The sequence below is a fragment of the Anoplolepis gracilipes genome, chromosome 15 (genome assembly GCF_047496725.1).
Source record: "Anoplolepis gracilipes chromosome 15, ASM4749672v1, whole genome shotgun sequence".
Lineage (NCBI taxonomy): Eukaryota > Metazoa > Arthropoda > Insecta > Hymenoptera > Formicidae > Anoplolepis > Anoplolepis gracilipes.
Genome location: NC_132984.1, coordinates 8632010 through 8650189, shown reverse-complemented (window position 1 = coordinate 8650189; position 18180 = coordinate 8632010). Strand labels below are relative to the sequence as shown.

Here is an 18180-nt window from a genome sequence, read left to right as displayed (position 1 = left end):
AGACAATCATTGAGACAATCGCTTGCAAACCGAGCCGTATACATATCATTAATATGAAGTTATTGAAAAATTTTAAAAGTTAATACAAAAGAAACAAAATTTATATAAAAATTAATACAAATAGAAAATTAAAAAAGAACATTAAAAATTTACAAAAAATTAAAAATTAATACTAGTAAAAAATTAATTTAAAACTTAGCGCTGCTAAGTTAAACTGATTTTTTACTATTATTAATTTTTAATTTTTTATAAATTTTTAATGTTCTTTTTTAATTTTCTATTTGTATTAATTTTTATATAAATTTTGTTTCTTTTGTATTAACTTTTAAAATTTTTCAATAACTTCATATTAATGATATGTATACGGCTCGGTTTGCAAGCGATTGTCTCAATGATTGTCTCGTCGATTCTTTTCAGTATGTTATGTTCTTAATTATAAATATTATTTTTTTTATATGGATTTCTCTCCTTCTCTCTCTCTCTTTCGCTCGTTTTCTCCTTCTTTATATATTTATTTGTACAATTTATTGTACAAATGTAATTTATTTACTTTCTTAAAAAAATAAATAAATTCTCGGTAACTTAATAATAAATATTAATGGCCTGCCACTAGCTAAATCATCACAAGCATCCTTATGGCCAATTTTATATTCAAATAACAAGATATACTGTAAATGTGACATATATCTTGTTGGTGCATACTTTGGATATCAGAAACCTAATAATGCTAATGATTTTTTCTTTTTTTTTTGGACCTTTAGTTAACGACTTAATCGATTTAATTATTAATGGTTATATTTATAACGAAGACATTATTAAAGTCTCATTATTTGCTTTAATAATGCGATGCACCTGTCAAATCTTTTACATTATCTATAAAAGGTCCTATCGGGTTTAATAATTGTTTAATCAAGGGCAAATATGTAAATAGTAGAATCTGCTTTCCATATGAAAAGAAAACAATACTTTAAGAACAGATGAGTTATTTGCGATTAATGCCTATAAAGATTTTCAAATTAGTGTTTCTATTTTACATAATGTTCTCAATTTGTTACCTATAACTAACACTCCGTTAGATTATATGCATTTGATCTGTTTAGGAGTTATGACAAAATGATACTACTTTGGATGAAAGGTCCAACTTCTGTACGTTTAAATGCAAGAGCTATTAATAAAATATCACATTTACTGATTTTACTTAGAAATACTACACCGGTTGATTTTGTTAGAAGACCCAGATCAATAAGAGACGTTAAACAGTGGAAAGCAGCAGAATTTAAAAATTTTCTATTATAATCAGTCCTGTTGTATTGAGAAATATATTACAAGCAAAAATATATACTTATTTTCTCACATTACATGTAGCTGTAACAATTCTTACACGTCGAAATTTATGTCAAGAAGAAATAAAAATTTTGCTGAAGCTTTGCTTCATTATTTTGATGAGTCATTTTAAACATTATACGGTAAACAGTACATATCGCATAATGTGCATAATCTTTTACGTATATGTTCTGATGTAAAACTGTATGGTCCACTCGATAATTTTAGTTCAGTTTCGAAAATTTTATGACATTTATAAAAAGACAGTTACGGAAAATAGAAAAGCCATTGCAACAGTTGATTAAAAAATATAATGAAATTGAAAATTGTAATTTCTTATTTATAGAATGTGATAATAATAATAATAATAAGATATATTCATGTACAAATTTACACAAGAATGGTCCAATACTTGATAATGTTAATGTTGAATCGTAGTATCTCAAAATATCAAATGGAAAATTTACTATTAATTGTAAAAATTCTTCTAATAATTGCTGCTTATTATGAAATGGTAAATATATTCTGATTATAACTGTTACACAAAAAATAAAGAAATTTGTGTTATTGGTACAAAATTGAAATATGTAAAAGATTTATATTAACCACCATGTCATGAAATATAATTTTGTGCATAACGTAATATACATATTTTTATAATAAAATATGTCTACATAATTTCTACATGATCTTCGTTCATTTTGTGCAACACAGAAATGGATAACGAAAAATATATCATTGAGGAATTTAATGATGGTCTGCAGCTAATACCTGCTACATGGTACAACGCAGATACGTTTACATGTATTTGGCTTTTAAAACAAAGCTTCATATTAATAAAGTCACTTTAAAACAAAGCTTCATATTAATAAAGCTATAACGGCAAGAGAGATACTACGAGAAAAGTCAGATTGAAAGAAGTTACCAGTAAAAATTTTTGGCATTGCAAGTAAGTGAATAATATAAAACATAAATTTGTATATATTATTAGTTACATGTAATATTGCAAATATTATTAGTAATTTTTATAACTTCTTTTACACTTTCATTTTAAATTATTCAGATATTTACGAAGAAGGTATACAAAAATGAATTTTGGCAGAAGATACATCAAATAATGATACAGGTCTATTTTCAAATGAATTACTAAAGAACGAGAAAAAAAGAAGATGTATAACCAAAAAAGAACCAAAAAAAATATTTATCTTTCTCTTCTGAAAAAAAAGATGTAGATTTCTTTAAAGAAAAATAGTGTTACGCAAGGAAAAATTCTGCCCGCTCTTCCACAGAAACAAAATTTTGTGTCGTATGACAAAGAGCTACAGAGTACATTTAAACATATTGGAAGAAATATATTAGACAAAAATATTGTTTAATGTAGTAAGCAAAAACGGTGAGCATTAGCTACAATTTATTAACGTTATATGATATTTGTAAAAAAATACTAATACTTAGTTTCTTTTCAGATATTAATAATAACAACAAAATTGTTACAGATAGTACATCTTTTATAAAAAAAATTCTGCTTTACGTATAGAAAATGAAAATCTATGTTCTGATGGTAAGTTTAAAAAATACTAATACTTTTATATATTTTCTATAAATAAAGAAGTATGCAAAAATATATTTGTTACATAATGTATAATATAGAAAACACAGGAATTATATTCATATTCTATAAACTAAATAATATTAATTTATTTCATAATTTAAAGAACTAATCTTAGGAAAGTTAAATAGAATATTATTTAAATTGGACGCGATTGAAAATAAATTCGAATCTACATCTATGCATTGCAATAAACATATAATTGTGCTTTACAAAATGTATTCGAAATATTCAATTGGTGGTCGAAGCATTATTATAAAGATTTGATCAATCCATATTTATAATAAACTATTGTCAAAATACATATGCGTTATTATCTTTTTTTATCCTCTCCTTATAGCAAGTATTATATATCTTATCCTTCTATACATCTGTGTGGTGAATATTATATTACAGTATGTGATGCATTTTTCTGTTAGTTTGCATTTTAAGCAGACAATAGAGTGGAATATTTAACATCTTTAAACAAGTAGTCGATCAATGACAGCTGATTACGAACCGATCATGGTTCGTTTTATGGGCGCATTCAGCGCACAAAACAGTTGCGGATTTACGCGCTAAATGGTCTATGATCTGAAGCGCTCCCACAACATGTTGCGGTAGCGGACACCATTTTTTCGAGCGAAAAATTTTATGCTACATTAACGCAACTGTTGAGTGCCCGTTGTTACATGTGACATCAAGTCATAATAGAACAATGATAGATACCTATTATGAAAATCTATATATTTATAATGGACTAACTTATAATGTCGTGAATTTGTTGGAGGTGCATAAAAGATTAAAAAATGGTATATAAAATTAGTATTATTTTATGCACAAGTATTATTTTAAATAAAGTAATTATATTAACTTTATTTTTAATAAAGTTATATAGTTATATAACCTTAAATAATAAATTTCACGTGTAATTTAATTGTGTATATCATACAAACGCACGAGTTTAAAGAATATTTATAAGAATAATTATATATTTCAGACCATATTTTTTTCCAAACTTATATAAAAAATAATATAGGCTGTTTGGAAGTTACCGGTTCCAATGATCTTTCAGCTCTGCCAGAAAGTGAACGAGCAAGCAGTGAGTAAAATATTTATGATATATTATTTTAAATTATATTTAAATGATTAAAATAATTAAGTTTTGAATCACGCAATAAATTTAAACTGACATCAATCATCCGCATCTTTTATGCACACTCTTAAATATATATACAATAAATTAATTATTAATATTTAATTACACTAATACAATATGTTTTATTAAGCAGATTTAACAGAAGAAGACAATAAATATTCATGGACAATAAACAGTACAAAACTATTGTTAGAACTATACAAAGAAAGAAAAAATTAGTTTCGTGACCCCAAAATTAAGAAAAGAAACTTGTGGACTGAAATTCTAAAAGAAACGAGCAAAAATGGCTATACAAATTTGACGGAAGACGTACTAGATCAAAAATTGCGAAATCTGAAAAAAACTTTCAGGACAATTAAGGCTAATAATCGAAAAAGTTCGACGGGACGAAGACGAATTTCATGGGAGTATTACGACACATTCAAAGATATATTTTCAGATGATCGAACAATAAACTTTGGACCAACGATTTCTTCCATTAATTCTACTGCAGCTTCTACATTTCCATTATCATTATCTACATCAACAGAGTCTTCTGCATTAACATCCACCACATCTGTGCCTTCAATGAGTACTACTGTTACACTGCTTTTAAGAACACCATCTCCTGTATCGGCAAGGTATGTATATAATTCAACACCGATAAGGACATCCACGGCTTCAGCACTGACGAGGACTTTGACAAATTCTTCATCAGATTCTTTCGATTCGTTTATTGAGAATCCATTTTTCGACAAAAATATTAACTTTCCTTACAGTGTAGCAGCAGGACATTCCAGTGAATCTGAATCTGCTTTTGGATTTCTTCCGGCTTCTGAATCTACTTCAAAAACTCCACGAAAGAAAGTAACTCAAAAGGAGACATATGATTTGCGAAAAAAATTGTTTTCTGTGGAAAATGAACGAATCGAAATTCTAAAAGATTTAAAAAAAAGCATAGACGACAATAACAAAATTCAGCAAGAAAGAAACGATCTTTTAAAAAAATTAATAGAAAAAATGTAAAATTACCTAAGAGAAACAGAAAAATCAAAATAATATTTAAAACATTTTTTTTTATTAAACTCACTGCGCAATAGAAAAGCTGTGATATGTACCGCAAACGTGCAAAGATAAAAGAATATATATATATGTATATAACTTATATTGATTAATATAATTAATGTTAAAAAATTTGAATTAATTTAAGAAATGTTTATTAGAAAATAAGATTTTATATTTAATAAAAATAAACAATTTATGTAGAAATTACTTGTTTACAAATTATTTACAATGGCATTCCTTCTTTCTATTGCTTGCTGCATTTGAGTTCTATTCTAAACTGCATTTTGCTCATTAACTTCAATTGCAGGAGCATCATCATTGTTAATTAATTTTTCATTGTAGTCTTCTATTTCTCCATTGTCAATAATAAAGTTGTGTAGCATACATGTAGCTGCTATTATCGTATTTCCAAATTTTGCATTGGAAATGTCTAAATATTTCAGGCGTCTAAATTTGACTTTTAATAGTCCAAATGCTCGTTCAATGATTGAGCGAATGGAACTGAGTCTGTTGTTGAACGAACATGAGCTACTGGAAGATGTCCATTTTCTCGAAATGGAGTCATTAAATTTAACATTAATGGATATGCGCAGTCTCCGATTAAATATTCTTCTCGAAGAAGTGGATTCTCTTGATCTGACAACATTTGAAAAAGTCTACTGTTTCTAAACACACGTGCATCGTGCATGCGCCCTGGCATACCTATGAACACATCTATGAATCGCGTAGAATCACAAACCCCTGAAAGAAATTTTGTTTTCAATTTAATGATGTCTTTTAGTGGATTGCACAAAATTTTCAAATAATACCTTACCTTGTAATATTATGGAATGAAATTGTTTTCTATTAAAATAATCATTTGCATTTTGAATTGGCTGCTTTATTGGTATGTGGCAGCCATCAATTGCTCCCATAACATTTTGAATGCCGCGGGAACGTTTTGCAAAAACCTGTAATATGTATATAAAGATTATAGAATACGTAAAAAAATTAAACTTATAAAACACACATTGAAATTCTCACCTGCGATGAAATAGCTTGACGTGCAGCGTCTGGCCATTGAACATATTGTGGCATTAATTCTGCCAAACCACATATTATTGATTTGAATATACCATGTCCTGTGCTTGTTGGTATATCAAACCGATCTCCAACTGCCAGGAAAGACTCTGGCTTACTTAGTAACCAGATAGTAAATAATATTTTTTTATTCATGGAGATATTGGCATTTGACTTATCGCCTTGCATATGATTTCCAACTACATTCAACAATACCTGTTACAGATAAATATCTGTTAATGATGAATTTTTTTTCATATAAAATTACATATGTATATATTTCACAGTAAATTATAAATTTATTAAGAATTTTGTACATACCTTAAAAGTTAATCGAGTCATTTGAAAATGCTCCTTGAATTGATCGTCTGTGTATGTCGGAACCGTTAATTCAAAATATTCTGCATTTCGCGCCTTTGCAGCTCGATGTTGTCCAGGGCGTATGCAATTCTCATCATTAGGTTTGATGAGATTATCGACAATATGTCGTACAATATTCATATTTAGCCCATCATCAGCCACAAATTGTAAAAATATATTTTCATGCATATCTGTCACTAAACTTTTATATGTCCTATCAGATGTAGTATTGAGCACTCACTCAACAAAACATTTAGCGAAATTAAACGCTGAGAAATAGAGCGATGTTGATCAATGTTCGATACATGTCTGTTTAATGTTTATTTGATTGTGTCGTGATTCAATAATCGTTTTATTATAATTATCTGTATAAATGCTGTGTGGAGCGAGTTGTCTTCTTTATTATTGATTTTTATTATTTCTTTCTTCGCCTATTCTTTATAAAACGTATCCTGTGTATAGTTGGATCTACATTCATTCTGCTAAAGATGCTAAAAAATGCTGATGTAGATGAGACGTGATACTCGAGTTAGAAGGAGATGAGAATTTTTTCTTGTCCATCTCTGTAGTATTACATCGTATTATATTTCAGTACGTGATGCAGTTGCATCTGGTATTATATTTCGATATTAAAATATTTAACGTCTTTTGAACAGTACAAATAATTGATTTTTGTTTTTATTATTGTAATTGATCATGATACATTTCATGTTGGTCGACGTTCGTTTGATGTACGATAGTGGTTCAAACATGATTGGATCGATGTTGATCAATGTTCGATACATATCTATTTGATGTTTATTTGATTGTGTTGTGATTCAATAATCGTTTTATATTATCTGTATGAATGCTGTGTGGAGCGACAGTTGTCCTTTTCATTACTGATTTTTTTTTATTTCTTTCTTTGCCTATTCTTTATAAAACATATGCTGTGTATAGTTGGATCTACATTTATTCTGCTAAAGATGTTGAAAAATGCTGATTTAGATGAAACGTGATACTCGAGTTAGAAGAAGATGAGAGATGTGAGATTAAAATATATATTTGGGAGGAGAGTGTATTATAGGAGTTTGCGATCATCCTTGTGACAATCTTGTCGTATCTGGTGAAGAAAACGAGAGTTTACGATCATCCCTGTGACATTCTTGTTATATCTGATAAAGAAAACTTTGCGCTCATGGATGACTTGATGGACATTTCGTCCGATTCGTCCGATTCGTCTGAATCGGATGTAAAATCCTTACACGACAGTGTTTATGACAATGATTTTAGTGATAGTACAGAAAATGTTGAGCCTAAGTAGATACTGCAGAACTCCATACATATGATGTGATGAAACGAATGTGCATTGTATTTTTTTATTATAGAACCACGAATGGACGTAAATACTGTACATCGTGTTTCATGAGAATAGTGGACATGTTTCATGATATTGGAGCGGTACGCACACATAAAACTATAGTTTATGAACTAATCCTCAGGTTATTTTGCAGGGAGTGTCGAAATTCGTTGTATCAAATAATGCCATGTAATTTTTGCCCGTTTTATACGAAAGAAGACTAATGTATGAAAAATAAAGTTTCTTCAGAAGAAAACTATTAGTGGTGATCTATGCAGGAGCGTGTATGATCATCCTTAATACGATCTTGTTATAGCTGATAAAAAAAATTTTGCGTTGATGACTGTTGCACAAACTAAGATCTGTGTCTGAAAAAATAACAATTATTATGCATGTGTGATAAACATTTGAACTTATTATTAATATAGACATTTCTTATGACTGTTTTTGTCAAAAACAGAAGAACGATATTACTTACAATGGGGCCTTTCATAAGAAAACTCGAAAAACATGTGAAGGAGACATGTAATCACTCTTGTTCGAGACGATGACAGTGAAACGAAGACTTTTCCACGAATATCGATACCAAAATTTATTCACGATCGGGAAGTAGACATGCAAAATGTAGATGTGCAACATTTCACCTGCCAAGCTGAAGCTGTTGACTGTGACTGTGTATGATTGCGATTATACAGAATGGCCGGTCGATTTACAAAGAAAAATTTTCCGTGAACTTTGTAATAATTATAAATCACCTCTCGAGTATCCTAACGATGAACTTTATTCCAATGAACACAGATTTACTCGATTTGTGGATTCAGAAGATTGTTGGATAGATCAGTGTACCGCATATCATACGGGTGAAATATACAAAGCGAATAAGGAAATACGGATGTGGAACCAGTAGACGTTATCAGTATACAGAATTCAATTATGGTTGGGTATCTGAATGTATCCGCGCTTGTACATATCTGCCGTGTGTGTATATATGTATCTCAACAAGTATAAACAATAAGTGTTTAGAATTTATATTTTTGATGGTTTTTTTTATCATAATATTGAGACTGATAAATTTAAGAAATTGTTTGTAGATAATCAACATGAACGTTTGTTATACGTTTTGGATATTTGTGTACTTGTGGAAAGACTCTTGACTGTATATGTTTGGGTAAATATACATATCCAAACAAATATATGTTGTCACCACCACCACCGCAGTCGTCGCCACCTGATATCGAAGTCAACATGAAGTCTGTAATTTCGACTTTGACAATGTGAATGATATTTGAAGTTAATATTGTAGTATCTTTAAAAATGATGAAATGTATATACTAATAAGATTTGTTTTTTCCTGCAGATTATCCGCAAATGAATTCTCAGCATTGTCGTACATGAAAGGCACAAATTATATTCTATTTCATATTATATTATATTTTATATTTCATATTTTTATATTTTATATTATATTATTAAATATTTTTATTTGTTTGACTAACTTTGGTTTCTTCTTAATTTAAATTTTCATTTTTTACTACATAACTTTATTAACATTATTATTAACAATTTTATTCATTTGACTAACTACTTTGGTTTTTTCTCAATTAAAAATTTTTTATTTTTATCATTTAACTTTATCATCCTCCCAACCAGTGATGTTTAGACAATAGTTATAAACTTATCTCCACTAACAAACGATAAGACAATTACTTTGGTCGAGAGTTTGCTATTTTGCGTTTTGAACTCATATTCTATTTCCAACAATGTGTCAACGTTACAATATTTATGTAAGTGACTGAATTGCGTTCTTATTATTGTAACTTTCCGTTCTATACTTATATCTGTCTTTTATACGATTGTATTTAGATTTATTATACTGATTGTATTTCGATTAATTTTGCGCTGAAGATGGCCTAAAAAGAAGACCGAAACGTACGTCTCATCTTATGTCAAACCAATTTAAATTTATTTTAATTTTGTTGTTTGAATGAATACAGATTAAAAAATTGCGTTTCACCAATTGCGACTGACTCGTTGCGATTGCCTCCTTTTTTCCCAAATTTATAATTTTATATTTTATATTTTTAATTTTAGAACACACACACACACACATACACACACATTATATGTATACATACACACACACACATTTTTGAATAAAAATTATGTTAAACATGTATATTGCTTGCGCCTTCTTCAATCAATCTTATCCTTATTCCACCACATATTATATAATTAATAATAATAATAATAATAATAATAATAATAATAATAATTTTACTAGCTCTTTAGGCTCGTAAGTTTGGCTACCTTGTATTTTTTTAGAAAACCAAGCATGTAAAATAAATTTCTTTTGAAAGACAAGAAATATAAGATAATAAATTTCAAAGTTGAATACTGAATTTTGAGATTATAATTTAATATAATAAATTTAATATAAAAAAATTTATTTTCCGCGTACCCCTTTAGCCTCCGTCTTAAAGCGCTTCCGCTATTCTTTCCCCTCATCCTCCTTTTTTCTCTCTCACACTATCTTTCTATTGTAATCTTCTCCTTTTCCCACCACATCATGCTCTCATTGTCCTACGCTATGTACAATGCACATAGCGCTCTCCTTATCCTATCCTATATCACGTGTCTATCACGTCGTCTCTCTCTCTCTATCGCGTTGCGAACGTCTATCGCGCCGTCTCTCTCTACCGCGTTGCGAACACCTATCGCACCGTCTCTCTCTATCCCTCTCTCTACTCGCGGACCCATCGGTTACGCCCATATATACAAGGTGTCCGGTAATAATCGCCCAACCTTTCATGGGCAGATAGAGCAAGTCAAACCAAATAGTAAAATCCTATACCATTTTGCGATTTTTAAAATAATTATTGAGAAATTAACTTACAAAGATCGGCAAATCCGGCGCGAGTATCAGCCGGCTGCAAAAAAGATGGCGAGAAGGACGGCCCTAATGACGGTCGCTAAGCGCGTGCGGCGTAAATAGGCACCATTGCCTCGCGGTTACCAGGGGCATAGACGAGAAGCGTTGATAAGAACAATAGATTAGCGATTATTATTTAGCGACCGGCCTAGCGGTGGACCGTCTTCCTCGCCATCTTTTTTGCGGCGCGTTTGTACTCGCTCGGATTTGTCAATCTTTGTTAATTAATTTCTCGGTAATTATTACGAAGATCGCAAAATGGTAAAGGACTTTACTATTCGGTTTGACTTGCTCTATCTGCCCATGAAAGGTTGGGCGATTATTACCGGACACCCTGTAAGACTTACTAGAATAGACTGCTTATGAGATGGAAAAACGGTAGTAGGGGTATCCATCACTGAGAAAAAGATAACTGTCGTTAATATGAGTCTCTATCTCTTTCTAGTGGGCGTGATTTACGTAGCAAAGCATGCGCGCTGCATGGAACGCACTCACATCAACAACACGCATACTATGACAACACGCTCTGACACCGGTTATTGGTCACTATACTTCTCCCACTACTTTGCGTTAGAAAGAGATAGAAACTGATATTAACGACAACTGTCCTTTTCTCAGTGATGGATACCCTCACTAGCTTCATGAGCAGTCTATTCTAGTAAATCTATGGTTACGCCGCGAACCTCTCTCTCCTCTCCGCAAACCCCTCGTCTACCGGCCGCGCCGCGGATCTCTCTTCCCTCTCCGCTGTCTTCTCGTCTACCGACTATGTCGCAGACCTCTCTCTCCTCTCCGTTGTCCCCTCGTCTACCGTCTGTCTTGAGGATCTCTCTCTTCTCTCCGCTGTCTCCTCGTCTACCGACTGCGTCGCGGACCTCTTCCCCCTTCTCCGCTGTCCCCTCGCCAACCAACCGCGCCGCAGACCTGCGGCTGTGTCGCGGACCTCTCCCCCTCTCCGCGTACCCCACGCCTACCAACCGCGCCGCGGACCTGCGTGACGTCATCCTCCCGCGCCCGCGGTTTCCCCCTGCCCCCGCACTCCCCTCGAGCTCCTGGGTTAGAACCGGCCCTAACCACTACTGCGATGTATCTATAAAAACAAAACTTAGAACTTCTAAAATACGTGTTAAAAAAATAATACATATCTCATTCTCTATGTTAATATTATTTTTTGTTTTTATTTAATTATTCCTTTGTGAGTAAAATGGAAATTTATTCATGAATTAACTCTTAACGAACGAGCGCATTTTTCTAGAACAATGACCAGTAGATCGATGGAATTTTAACAAATTAATTGCTTTATTACTAGAGCGAGAAAAAGTGCATAATTAATATCACTCTTATTGGATTTTATGGAAATTTTCAGTAATAATAGATAGTATATGAACAGATATGTCTATACAAAAAGATACTGAAGTGAAAATTACAGAAAAATAATGGGGATTGAAATAAACGAATAGATATATGTATGTAATGTATAGATTTGTATACATTTATAAATTTATTTTTTATAGATTTACAATGTATTTATACAAAATAGAAAATGTAAGTCATGTAATGTAATGTAATGTAATGTAATGTAATGTAATGTATGCCGATCGCCCTTAGTTTTAGCGTGCGTAACGACCGCCGAACCTAACAGATTTCTTGAAATATCACGTCATGCCGCCTGTATGGCGGCATTCGATTTTTTTGGATATTTATAATGTTGCGAATATGGCGGCATTCGTTCGTTAAGGGTTAAGAGGGACACGCGGCTTATGTCGCGCTCTTAAATCTGCATGCTCGCTCTGTGTTACACATTCTTAAACGTTCTTACATCTTTTTTGCATATATTATCATTAATACGACATCGCAATTGCAAATTCTCCGCGAGCTTAAAATTATTTTAAGTTTTTATTATCAAAATTTTTATTCATAAATCTTATGCGTCTTAGATGTGATAGCTCAAAGGAAGAATTGCATTTTGTTGACAAATGCTGCAGCACTTTAAGAATATTTTACGTACATGCATATTTAATATTTATATGTCTATTAATTATTTTAATTAACGCGTAACTATAACCATTATGAAACTATACACTAGATTAACAGAAAGGAAGGTATCTATTGATTGGTTAAAACGCGTTAAGAATTCTTTCTAGATAAATATAAAATGATAAATAAAAGATTCTACGCGATGTAATAGCGAGTAATCTTATATACGTCAAAAGGAGAATTTCTGAGCTCGCGAGATTTATAATCCGTTGTTAGCTTAACACCCAACTCACATTGTATACGTGCAATTTCATTATTATTAGCACAATGAGATGACATTCTGCCCGCTGCAGGGCACAATTTGCATGTAAAATTCCGCAGCATTCCGCAGAACTTGTAAAATAACCGATTGCGACAGTTATAATCTCGTGGAGACGATTATCGTTACCGTGAAATTGCCAGAGACTAGGTTAAATGCAATTGGTCAATGGCGAGAGTCGCCGCCTGCGATACCTCTGGTTCTGCCGTTGCTAATTAGAGTTGAGACGAGTCCGACTTTAACGAGTGATACAAGGTATGGGAGAATTAATGCGCCAGACTTATCCCTTAGTCCCGTTTTTATCGCATTACAATCCGCGTCTAAATAGTAAGGAAAGTATAAACGGACTTAACAAGAGATGTGTTTTGCTTGTGACATTACCGATGTTTGTGAATATTTCCGAAGACCCTTATAGGGGTTACTATAGAGGTATAAACTATCAATGGAAATATCGAACTTCAAGCAAATGTATACGTCCCATCGACATCACCAAAAAATCGAATAACTTCTATCCGACTGGCTCAACAAATTTCAGATGCCGAGAATTTCGTATGTACGTAACTAGCGTACACTATCATGGACTTCCTCAAATCTTCTGGCAAGCGCCCGAGGCGCGCAAGTGTTCCAGTTGTGTCACCCGCATTAATACGTCGAGATCGCCATTTTGGGCGTAGGCCCAATTTATAATGAGATAGTCGTGTATTATGACCAAGGAAATGTCTGTGTTGCAATCTGTTTTGTCGTCGTATATTTTATCAAATAAACGGTGAAATAAACCTTTTTTTTTCATTTTCGAACATGTATCAAAATCGATTTTATGAAAAATTAAATAATTTAATAAAAAGCTTCACGAAAAAACTCATCCTAGAATAAATTTGCCAATACATTCACGCTCTTTCAAATAAATTACTTAATTTCATCCGCCATCAGCAATCAGTGCAAAACGTCTTTTACATATCGGTGCTTTCCGATCTCTATTGCGATAAATTCTAATTACAATCGAATACTCGAAGATACCCCGATAATACTAAACGAATGGCTGTAAAATCCCGTATGGGGGGTACGATATATATACTCGGCTTTATTTCATATTTCTCACACTATTTCTCCCAATAATCGAGTGTCGCCTGCTATCGCGAACAGTTATTCCAACATAATAGACGACAGTTTATAATGATACCTTACATCACGATCGCGCGTTAGAAAATGTTATTTACTTGCTATAATCGAGAACAATATTTGCAAAATATATTATATAAAGAAATGTTTTTAGAAAAATAAATTGAAATTTCTTATAAAATTTAATCAAGTCAACAAAATTTTTGACAGTTTTATGTGTTCTTAAAAATCTTTATTCGAAACAAGATTTATTGAAAAAAGAAGAAACTTATGTATCATTATACACATTATTCTACTAGATATTTTAAAACTTTTCTATAAGCCAGTGTATAAAATATATATGCATATACAATTTTAAACATATATATACAACATATACAAGGTGTAACTAAAAAAAACATATATGACATATAATGGCAGATTCTCTGACCAATTTGGAGGCGATTTTTCCTCAGCAAAAATGTCGAAAAAGGTCATTATTTTTTGCACACTTCCAATTTTTGTCATTACATATCTTTTTAACTAAGCCTCAAATTAAAATTTTATTTAGGTAAACTATACCTGAAATTAACTGAAGAATGTAAATATGTTAGTCTTTTAACTCTAAAATGTTTAATTTGCGAGAAACCTATTTTTTTAAATAACTTATAACTCTAAAATTATTGATTTCTCAACATTTTTGCTAAGGAAAAATCGTCTCCAAATTGTCCAAAGAATCCGTCATTATATGCCATATATGTTTTTTTAGTTACACCCTGTATATACAAACATATATATACAATTTTTTTCTCAAAGATTCAAATATTATTACACTATAAATATCTCAATTAATACTCGCTCAGATGCTACTCATTGTCAGACAAGTTCAATATCATTGGATTTTCACTTTAAAAAGTTTTCAAGTAAAATTATAAACGATTGCAAGCTTTTGAATCTAAAAAGAATGTAATTTATAAATCTCTATATAGTTTTAAATATAAGAAATCATCAAATATGTTCTATCGCCGTTATATCGACTGTTTTTTTTTCAGGATTTTTATCGCGTCTTTTTACATGCAAGTTCCTCGATTGCAATGATCCAATATTCGTACATTCGTCGTCGTTTTTATTCTTCGCTAAAATTAAGTTCAATCCGATAACGTCCACAACCATTGTATAGTTCCGCACGAAATAAACGCAGGGCCGATCGAAATCCAGCAAGAGATACCTCGTACCAGGCGAAATTTCTTGCCGGTTGCATTATATTCCGACATCCTTTATCTATACTTCTCACGCTATTTCCTCCAATAATCGAGTGTCGCCGTGCATCGCGCGCAGTTATTCTGGATCATGGCCAGTACTGATTCTGTCGCGCGTCAACGGAATATTGCGTTTGCCGGTTGACGCCAAATCGAGCAGGGAAATTATAAGAGAAAATGACTGAATAATAAAATAATTTTTCTACGTTAAAGAAAAAAAGATCGTAGCAACGTAAAACGAGCGAAAATGATTATTCTTTCTAGGATCAACAAGAGAATATTTTCTTTATCTTTTCAAAATATATTAAAAAATACGAGATCTCGATTCTGTAAATTTTATTAAAATTTACTAAACATCTTTTAACAAAATATGTTTAATAAAAAGATTACAGAAAGAGCTCCGAATTATTAAATATAAATAAGTAAATAAGAAAGAGACAATTTTACCCCTCCCATTTACTTTAGATACGTAGACGACATATTAATATCGGTACCTCCAAAATTTATTGACCAGACAGTAACAATTTTTAATTCTTTCCATAACAGAGACAGTGACAATTTTTAATTCTTTCCAGAACAGAGTCACAGTGGAAAAAAATGTCCACAACAAGATTAACTTTTTAGACCTCACAGACATTTTAACTAATAACCATCTAATATTTGACTGGTACCACAAGAACACGTTCTCGGGTAGATATCTCAATTTCCATTCCCAACATCCTAACAACCAAAAAAGAGGCACTATAATAGGCTTAATCGATAGAGTATTCTTATTATCACATCCCATGTTCCATGAAAAGAATATCAAATTTATAATAAAGATATTATTGGATAACTCCTATCCAACCAATTTTATATTCAAAACAATTAACAACCGTATAAAGTTTTTAATTAACAATAAACCATCCGACAGAAAATCACAAACACCCAACAATAACTCATACTTCACAATTTCATATTTACATTCAGTAACTGATAAAATAAAGAATGCTCTAAAAGATGTCGACATCAAATTAGCCTACTCCAGCATAAACAAAAACAACAAATTTATTAAGACACATAAAGATCCTATCCCTATTCCCATGAAAACAAACGTGGTATATAAAATTAATTGTCTAAATTGCGACGCTTCATATGTTGGTCAAACGGGCAGGAAGCTGAATACTAGGATAAAAGAACATAAGACCAGCATAATGAAGCTCGGCAACAACAAATCAGTGATCACTGACCACCGCCTAACATACAATCATGACTTTGACTGGGACAATGCACAAATACTAGACAATGAGCCCTATTATACAAAACGACTGATATCTGAAATGTTACACATCAAACGACAAATAAACAGCATAAATCTACAAACAGATACAGAATGTTTGCCAGCTATTATTTAGAGGATATAATAAACAAACTGCCTAAGATTTAATGTCACCTATCTAACTCTTCCCATTTTAAATGTATTTTTCGCCCTTGAGCTCATTACCATCTGTACCATCGGCATAACCACACATTAAATATCAGTTGCGCGATATATAACCATAGATTCAACAACACGCAAACGGAATGCATATCCTGTAAGCTTTTTCTGAGTCACCACCATTACATAAAGTAGCGCGGTAAATAACTTTATTACAAACAGGTATTTATTATACTCATTTTATTAATACAGACTTAACTCCTCAATCTAACTGCATACCTCCCGCGGTCTGGAAACCTCGGAGAATTGCCTCACGGGATTATTATGCAAGCCGTACAATAAAAGAGCCGAACAAGTTGGATCGTTTTATATATATGTAATTTGTACAACTAACATGCGACAAATGTGTACAGCTGTTCTAAGACATTGATCCATTTAATCATGCGAATACGATCACGATTTTTAGTTTACACATTGCTTACGCCTTTATTAGACGATGCGTTCTCATTAACCTCGTTTTTATCTATTTATAATTTACTTATTTATTTTATATATTATGCTGAAGAGAATTCAAAACATGAATCGAAACGTTCAGTTTTTTATTATAATTTCCGTCTTTTTATAGAATGTTACTAATGTACTTAATGTTAATATACCTGTGACACATTACCTATATAAAAAAACTTATAATTTGATTCACATCTCCTCGCTCCTATTGCCTCTTTCTTATTTACTTATGTTTAATAAAATTTTTATTTTATTAAACGTATTTTATTGACAGATGTTTATTACGGAATTTACAATTGTATTAATACAACCTAAGAAAGATATTAATAAGTTATTATAGTTTAAATACTTTTCTGTTTCATACGTATCATTTTAATATATCTCTTTTTCAGCCCTTTATTTTTACCAAATTTTTAAATGTAAACTGATAATCATCGAAAAACGAAACAAACGAACAATCCTAACAGTAGTGACGTGATATAGTCGAAGCGCGCGGCAACCGTTTCTGTCAGAGCATATATAATCGTGATAATAAAACCGAAATTACGGCGGTCTCGTGCGGAAAAAAGGTCAACTTGAGATCGTGATGACAGCATTTGTTCTACGTGGCGTGTGCGATACGCACGCCTTTGGCTAGCCGATGGGCAAAGCTGGAAATAACGTGATTTACGGGTAGAGCCGAAGGCTTTTCGAAATTTACATAGCACCAGAGAAATGGATATGCTGAGAGAACCGAGCACAAGATCAGAAAAAGAGAAAGAAAGCGAAAGTGTTGGAAGAACATTGCGGAAAATACTGTTGT

General features: G+C 31.7%; 1 protein-coding gene and 1 pseudogene across 1 annotated transcript; one reads left to right on the top strand and one right to left on the bottom strand.

Moving 5' to 3' along the window:
- The first annotated feature begins 2039 nt into the window (after nt 1–2039).
- On the top strand, nt 2040–5086 carry LOC140674250 (uncharacterized). The gene is made up of 4 exons (XM_072907644.1): nt 2040–2127; nt 3912–4013; nt 4510–4690; nt 4829–5086. Exons 1-4 carry the CDS (start codon nt 2040–2042, stop codon nt 5073–5075), a joined length of 618 nt encoding a protein of 205 aa, XP_072763745.1. The 3' UTR covers nt 5076–5086.
- A 274-nt stretch (nt 5087–5360) lies between these two features.
- Nucleotides 5361–7346, bottom strand: LOC140673987 (uncharacterized; annotated as a pseudogene).
- Nucleotides 7347–18180: the final 10834 nt, after the last annotated feature.

Excerpts from the sequence above, each read along its gene's own strand:
- LOC140674250 (XM_072907644.1), top strand. The coding sequence starts at position 2,040 with ATGGATAACGAAAAATATATCATTGAGGAATTTAATGATGGTCTGCAG. Across the intron at positions 2,128-3,911 it reads CAACGCAGATACGTTTACAT|ACCATATTTTTTTCCAAACT; the intron begins GTATTTGGCTTT and ends TATATATTTCAG. Across the intron at positions 4,691-4,828 it reads CCATCTCCTGTATCGGCAAG|TGTAGCAGCAGGACATTCCA; the intron begins GTATGTATATAA and ends CTTTCCTTACAG.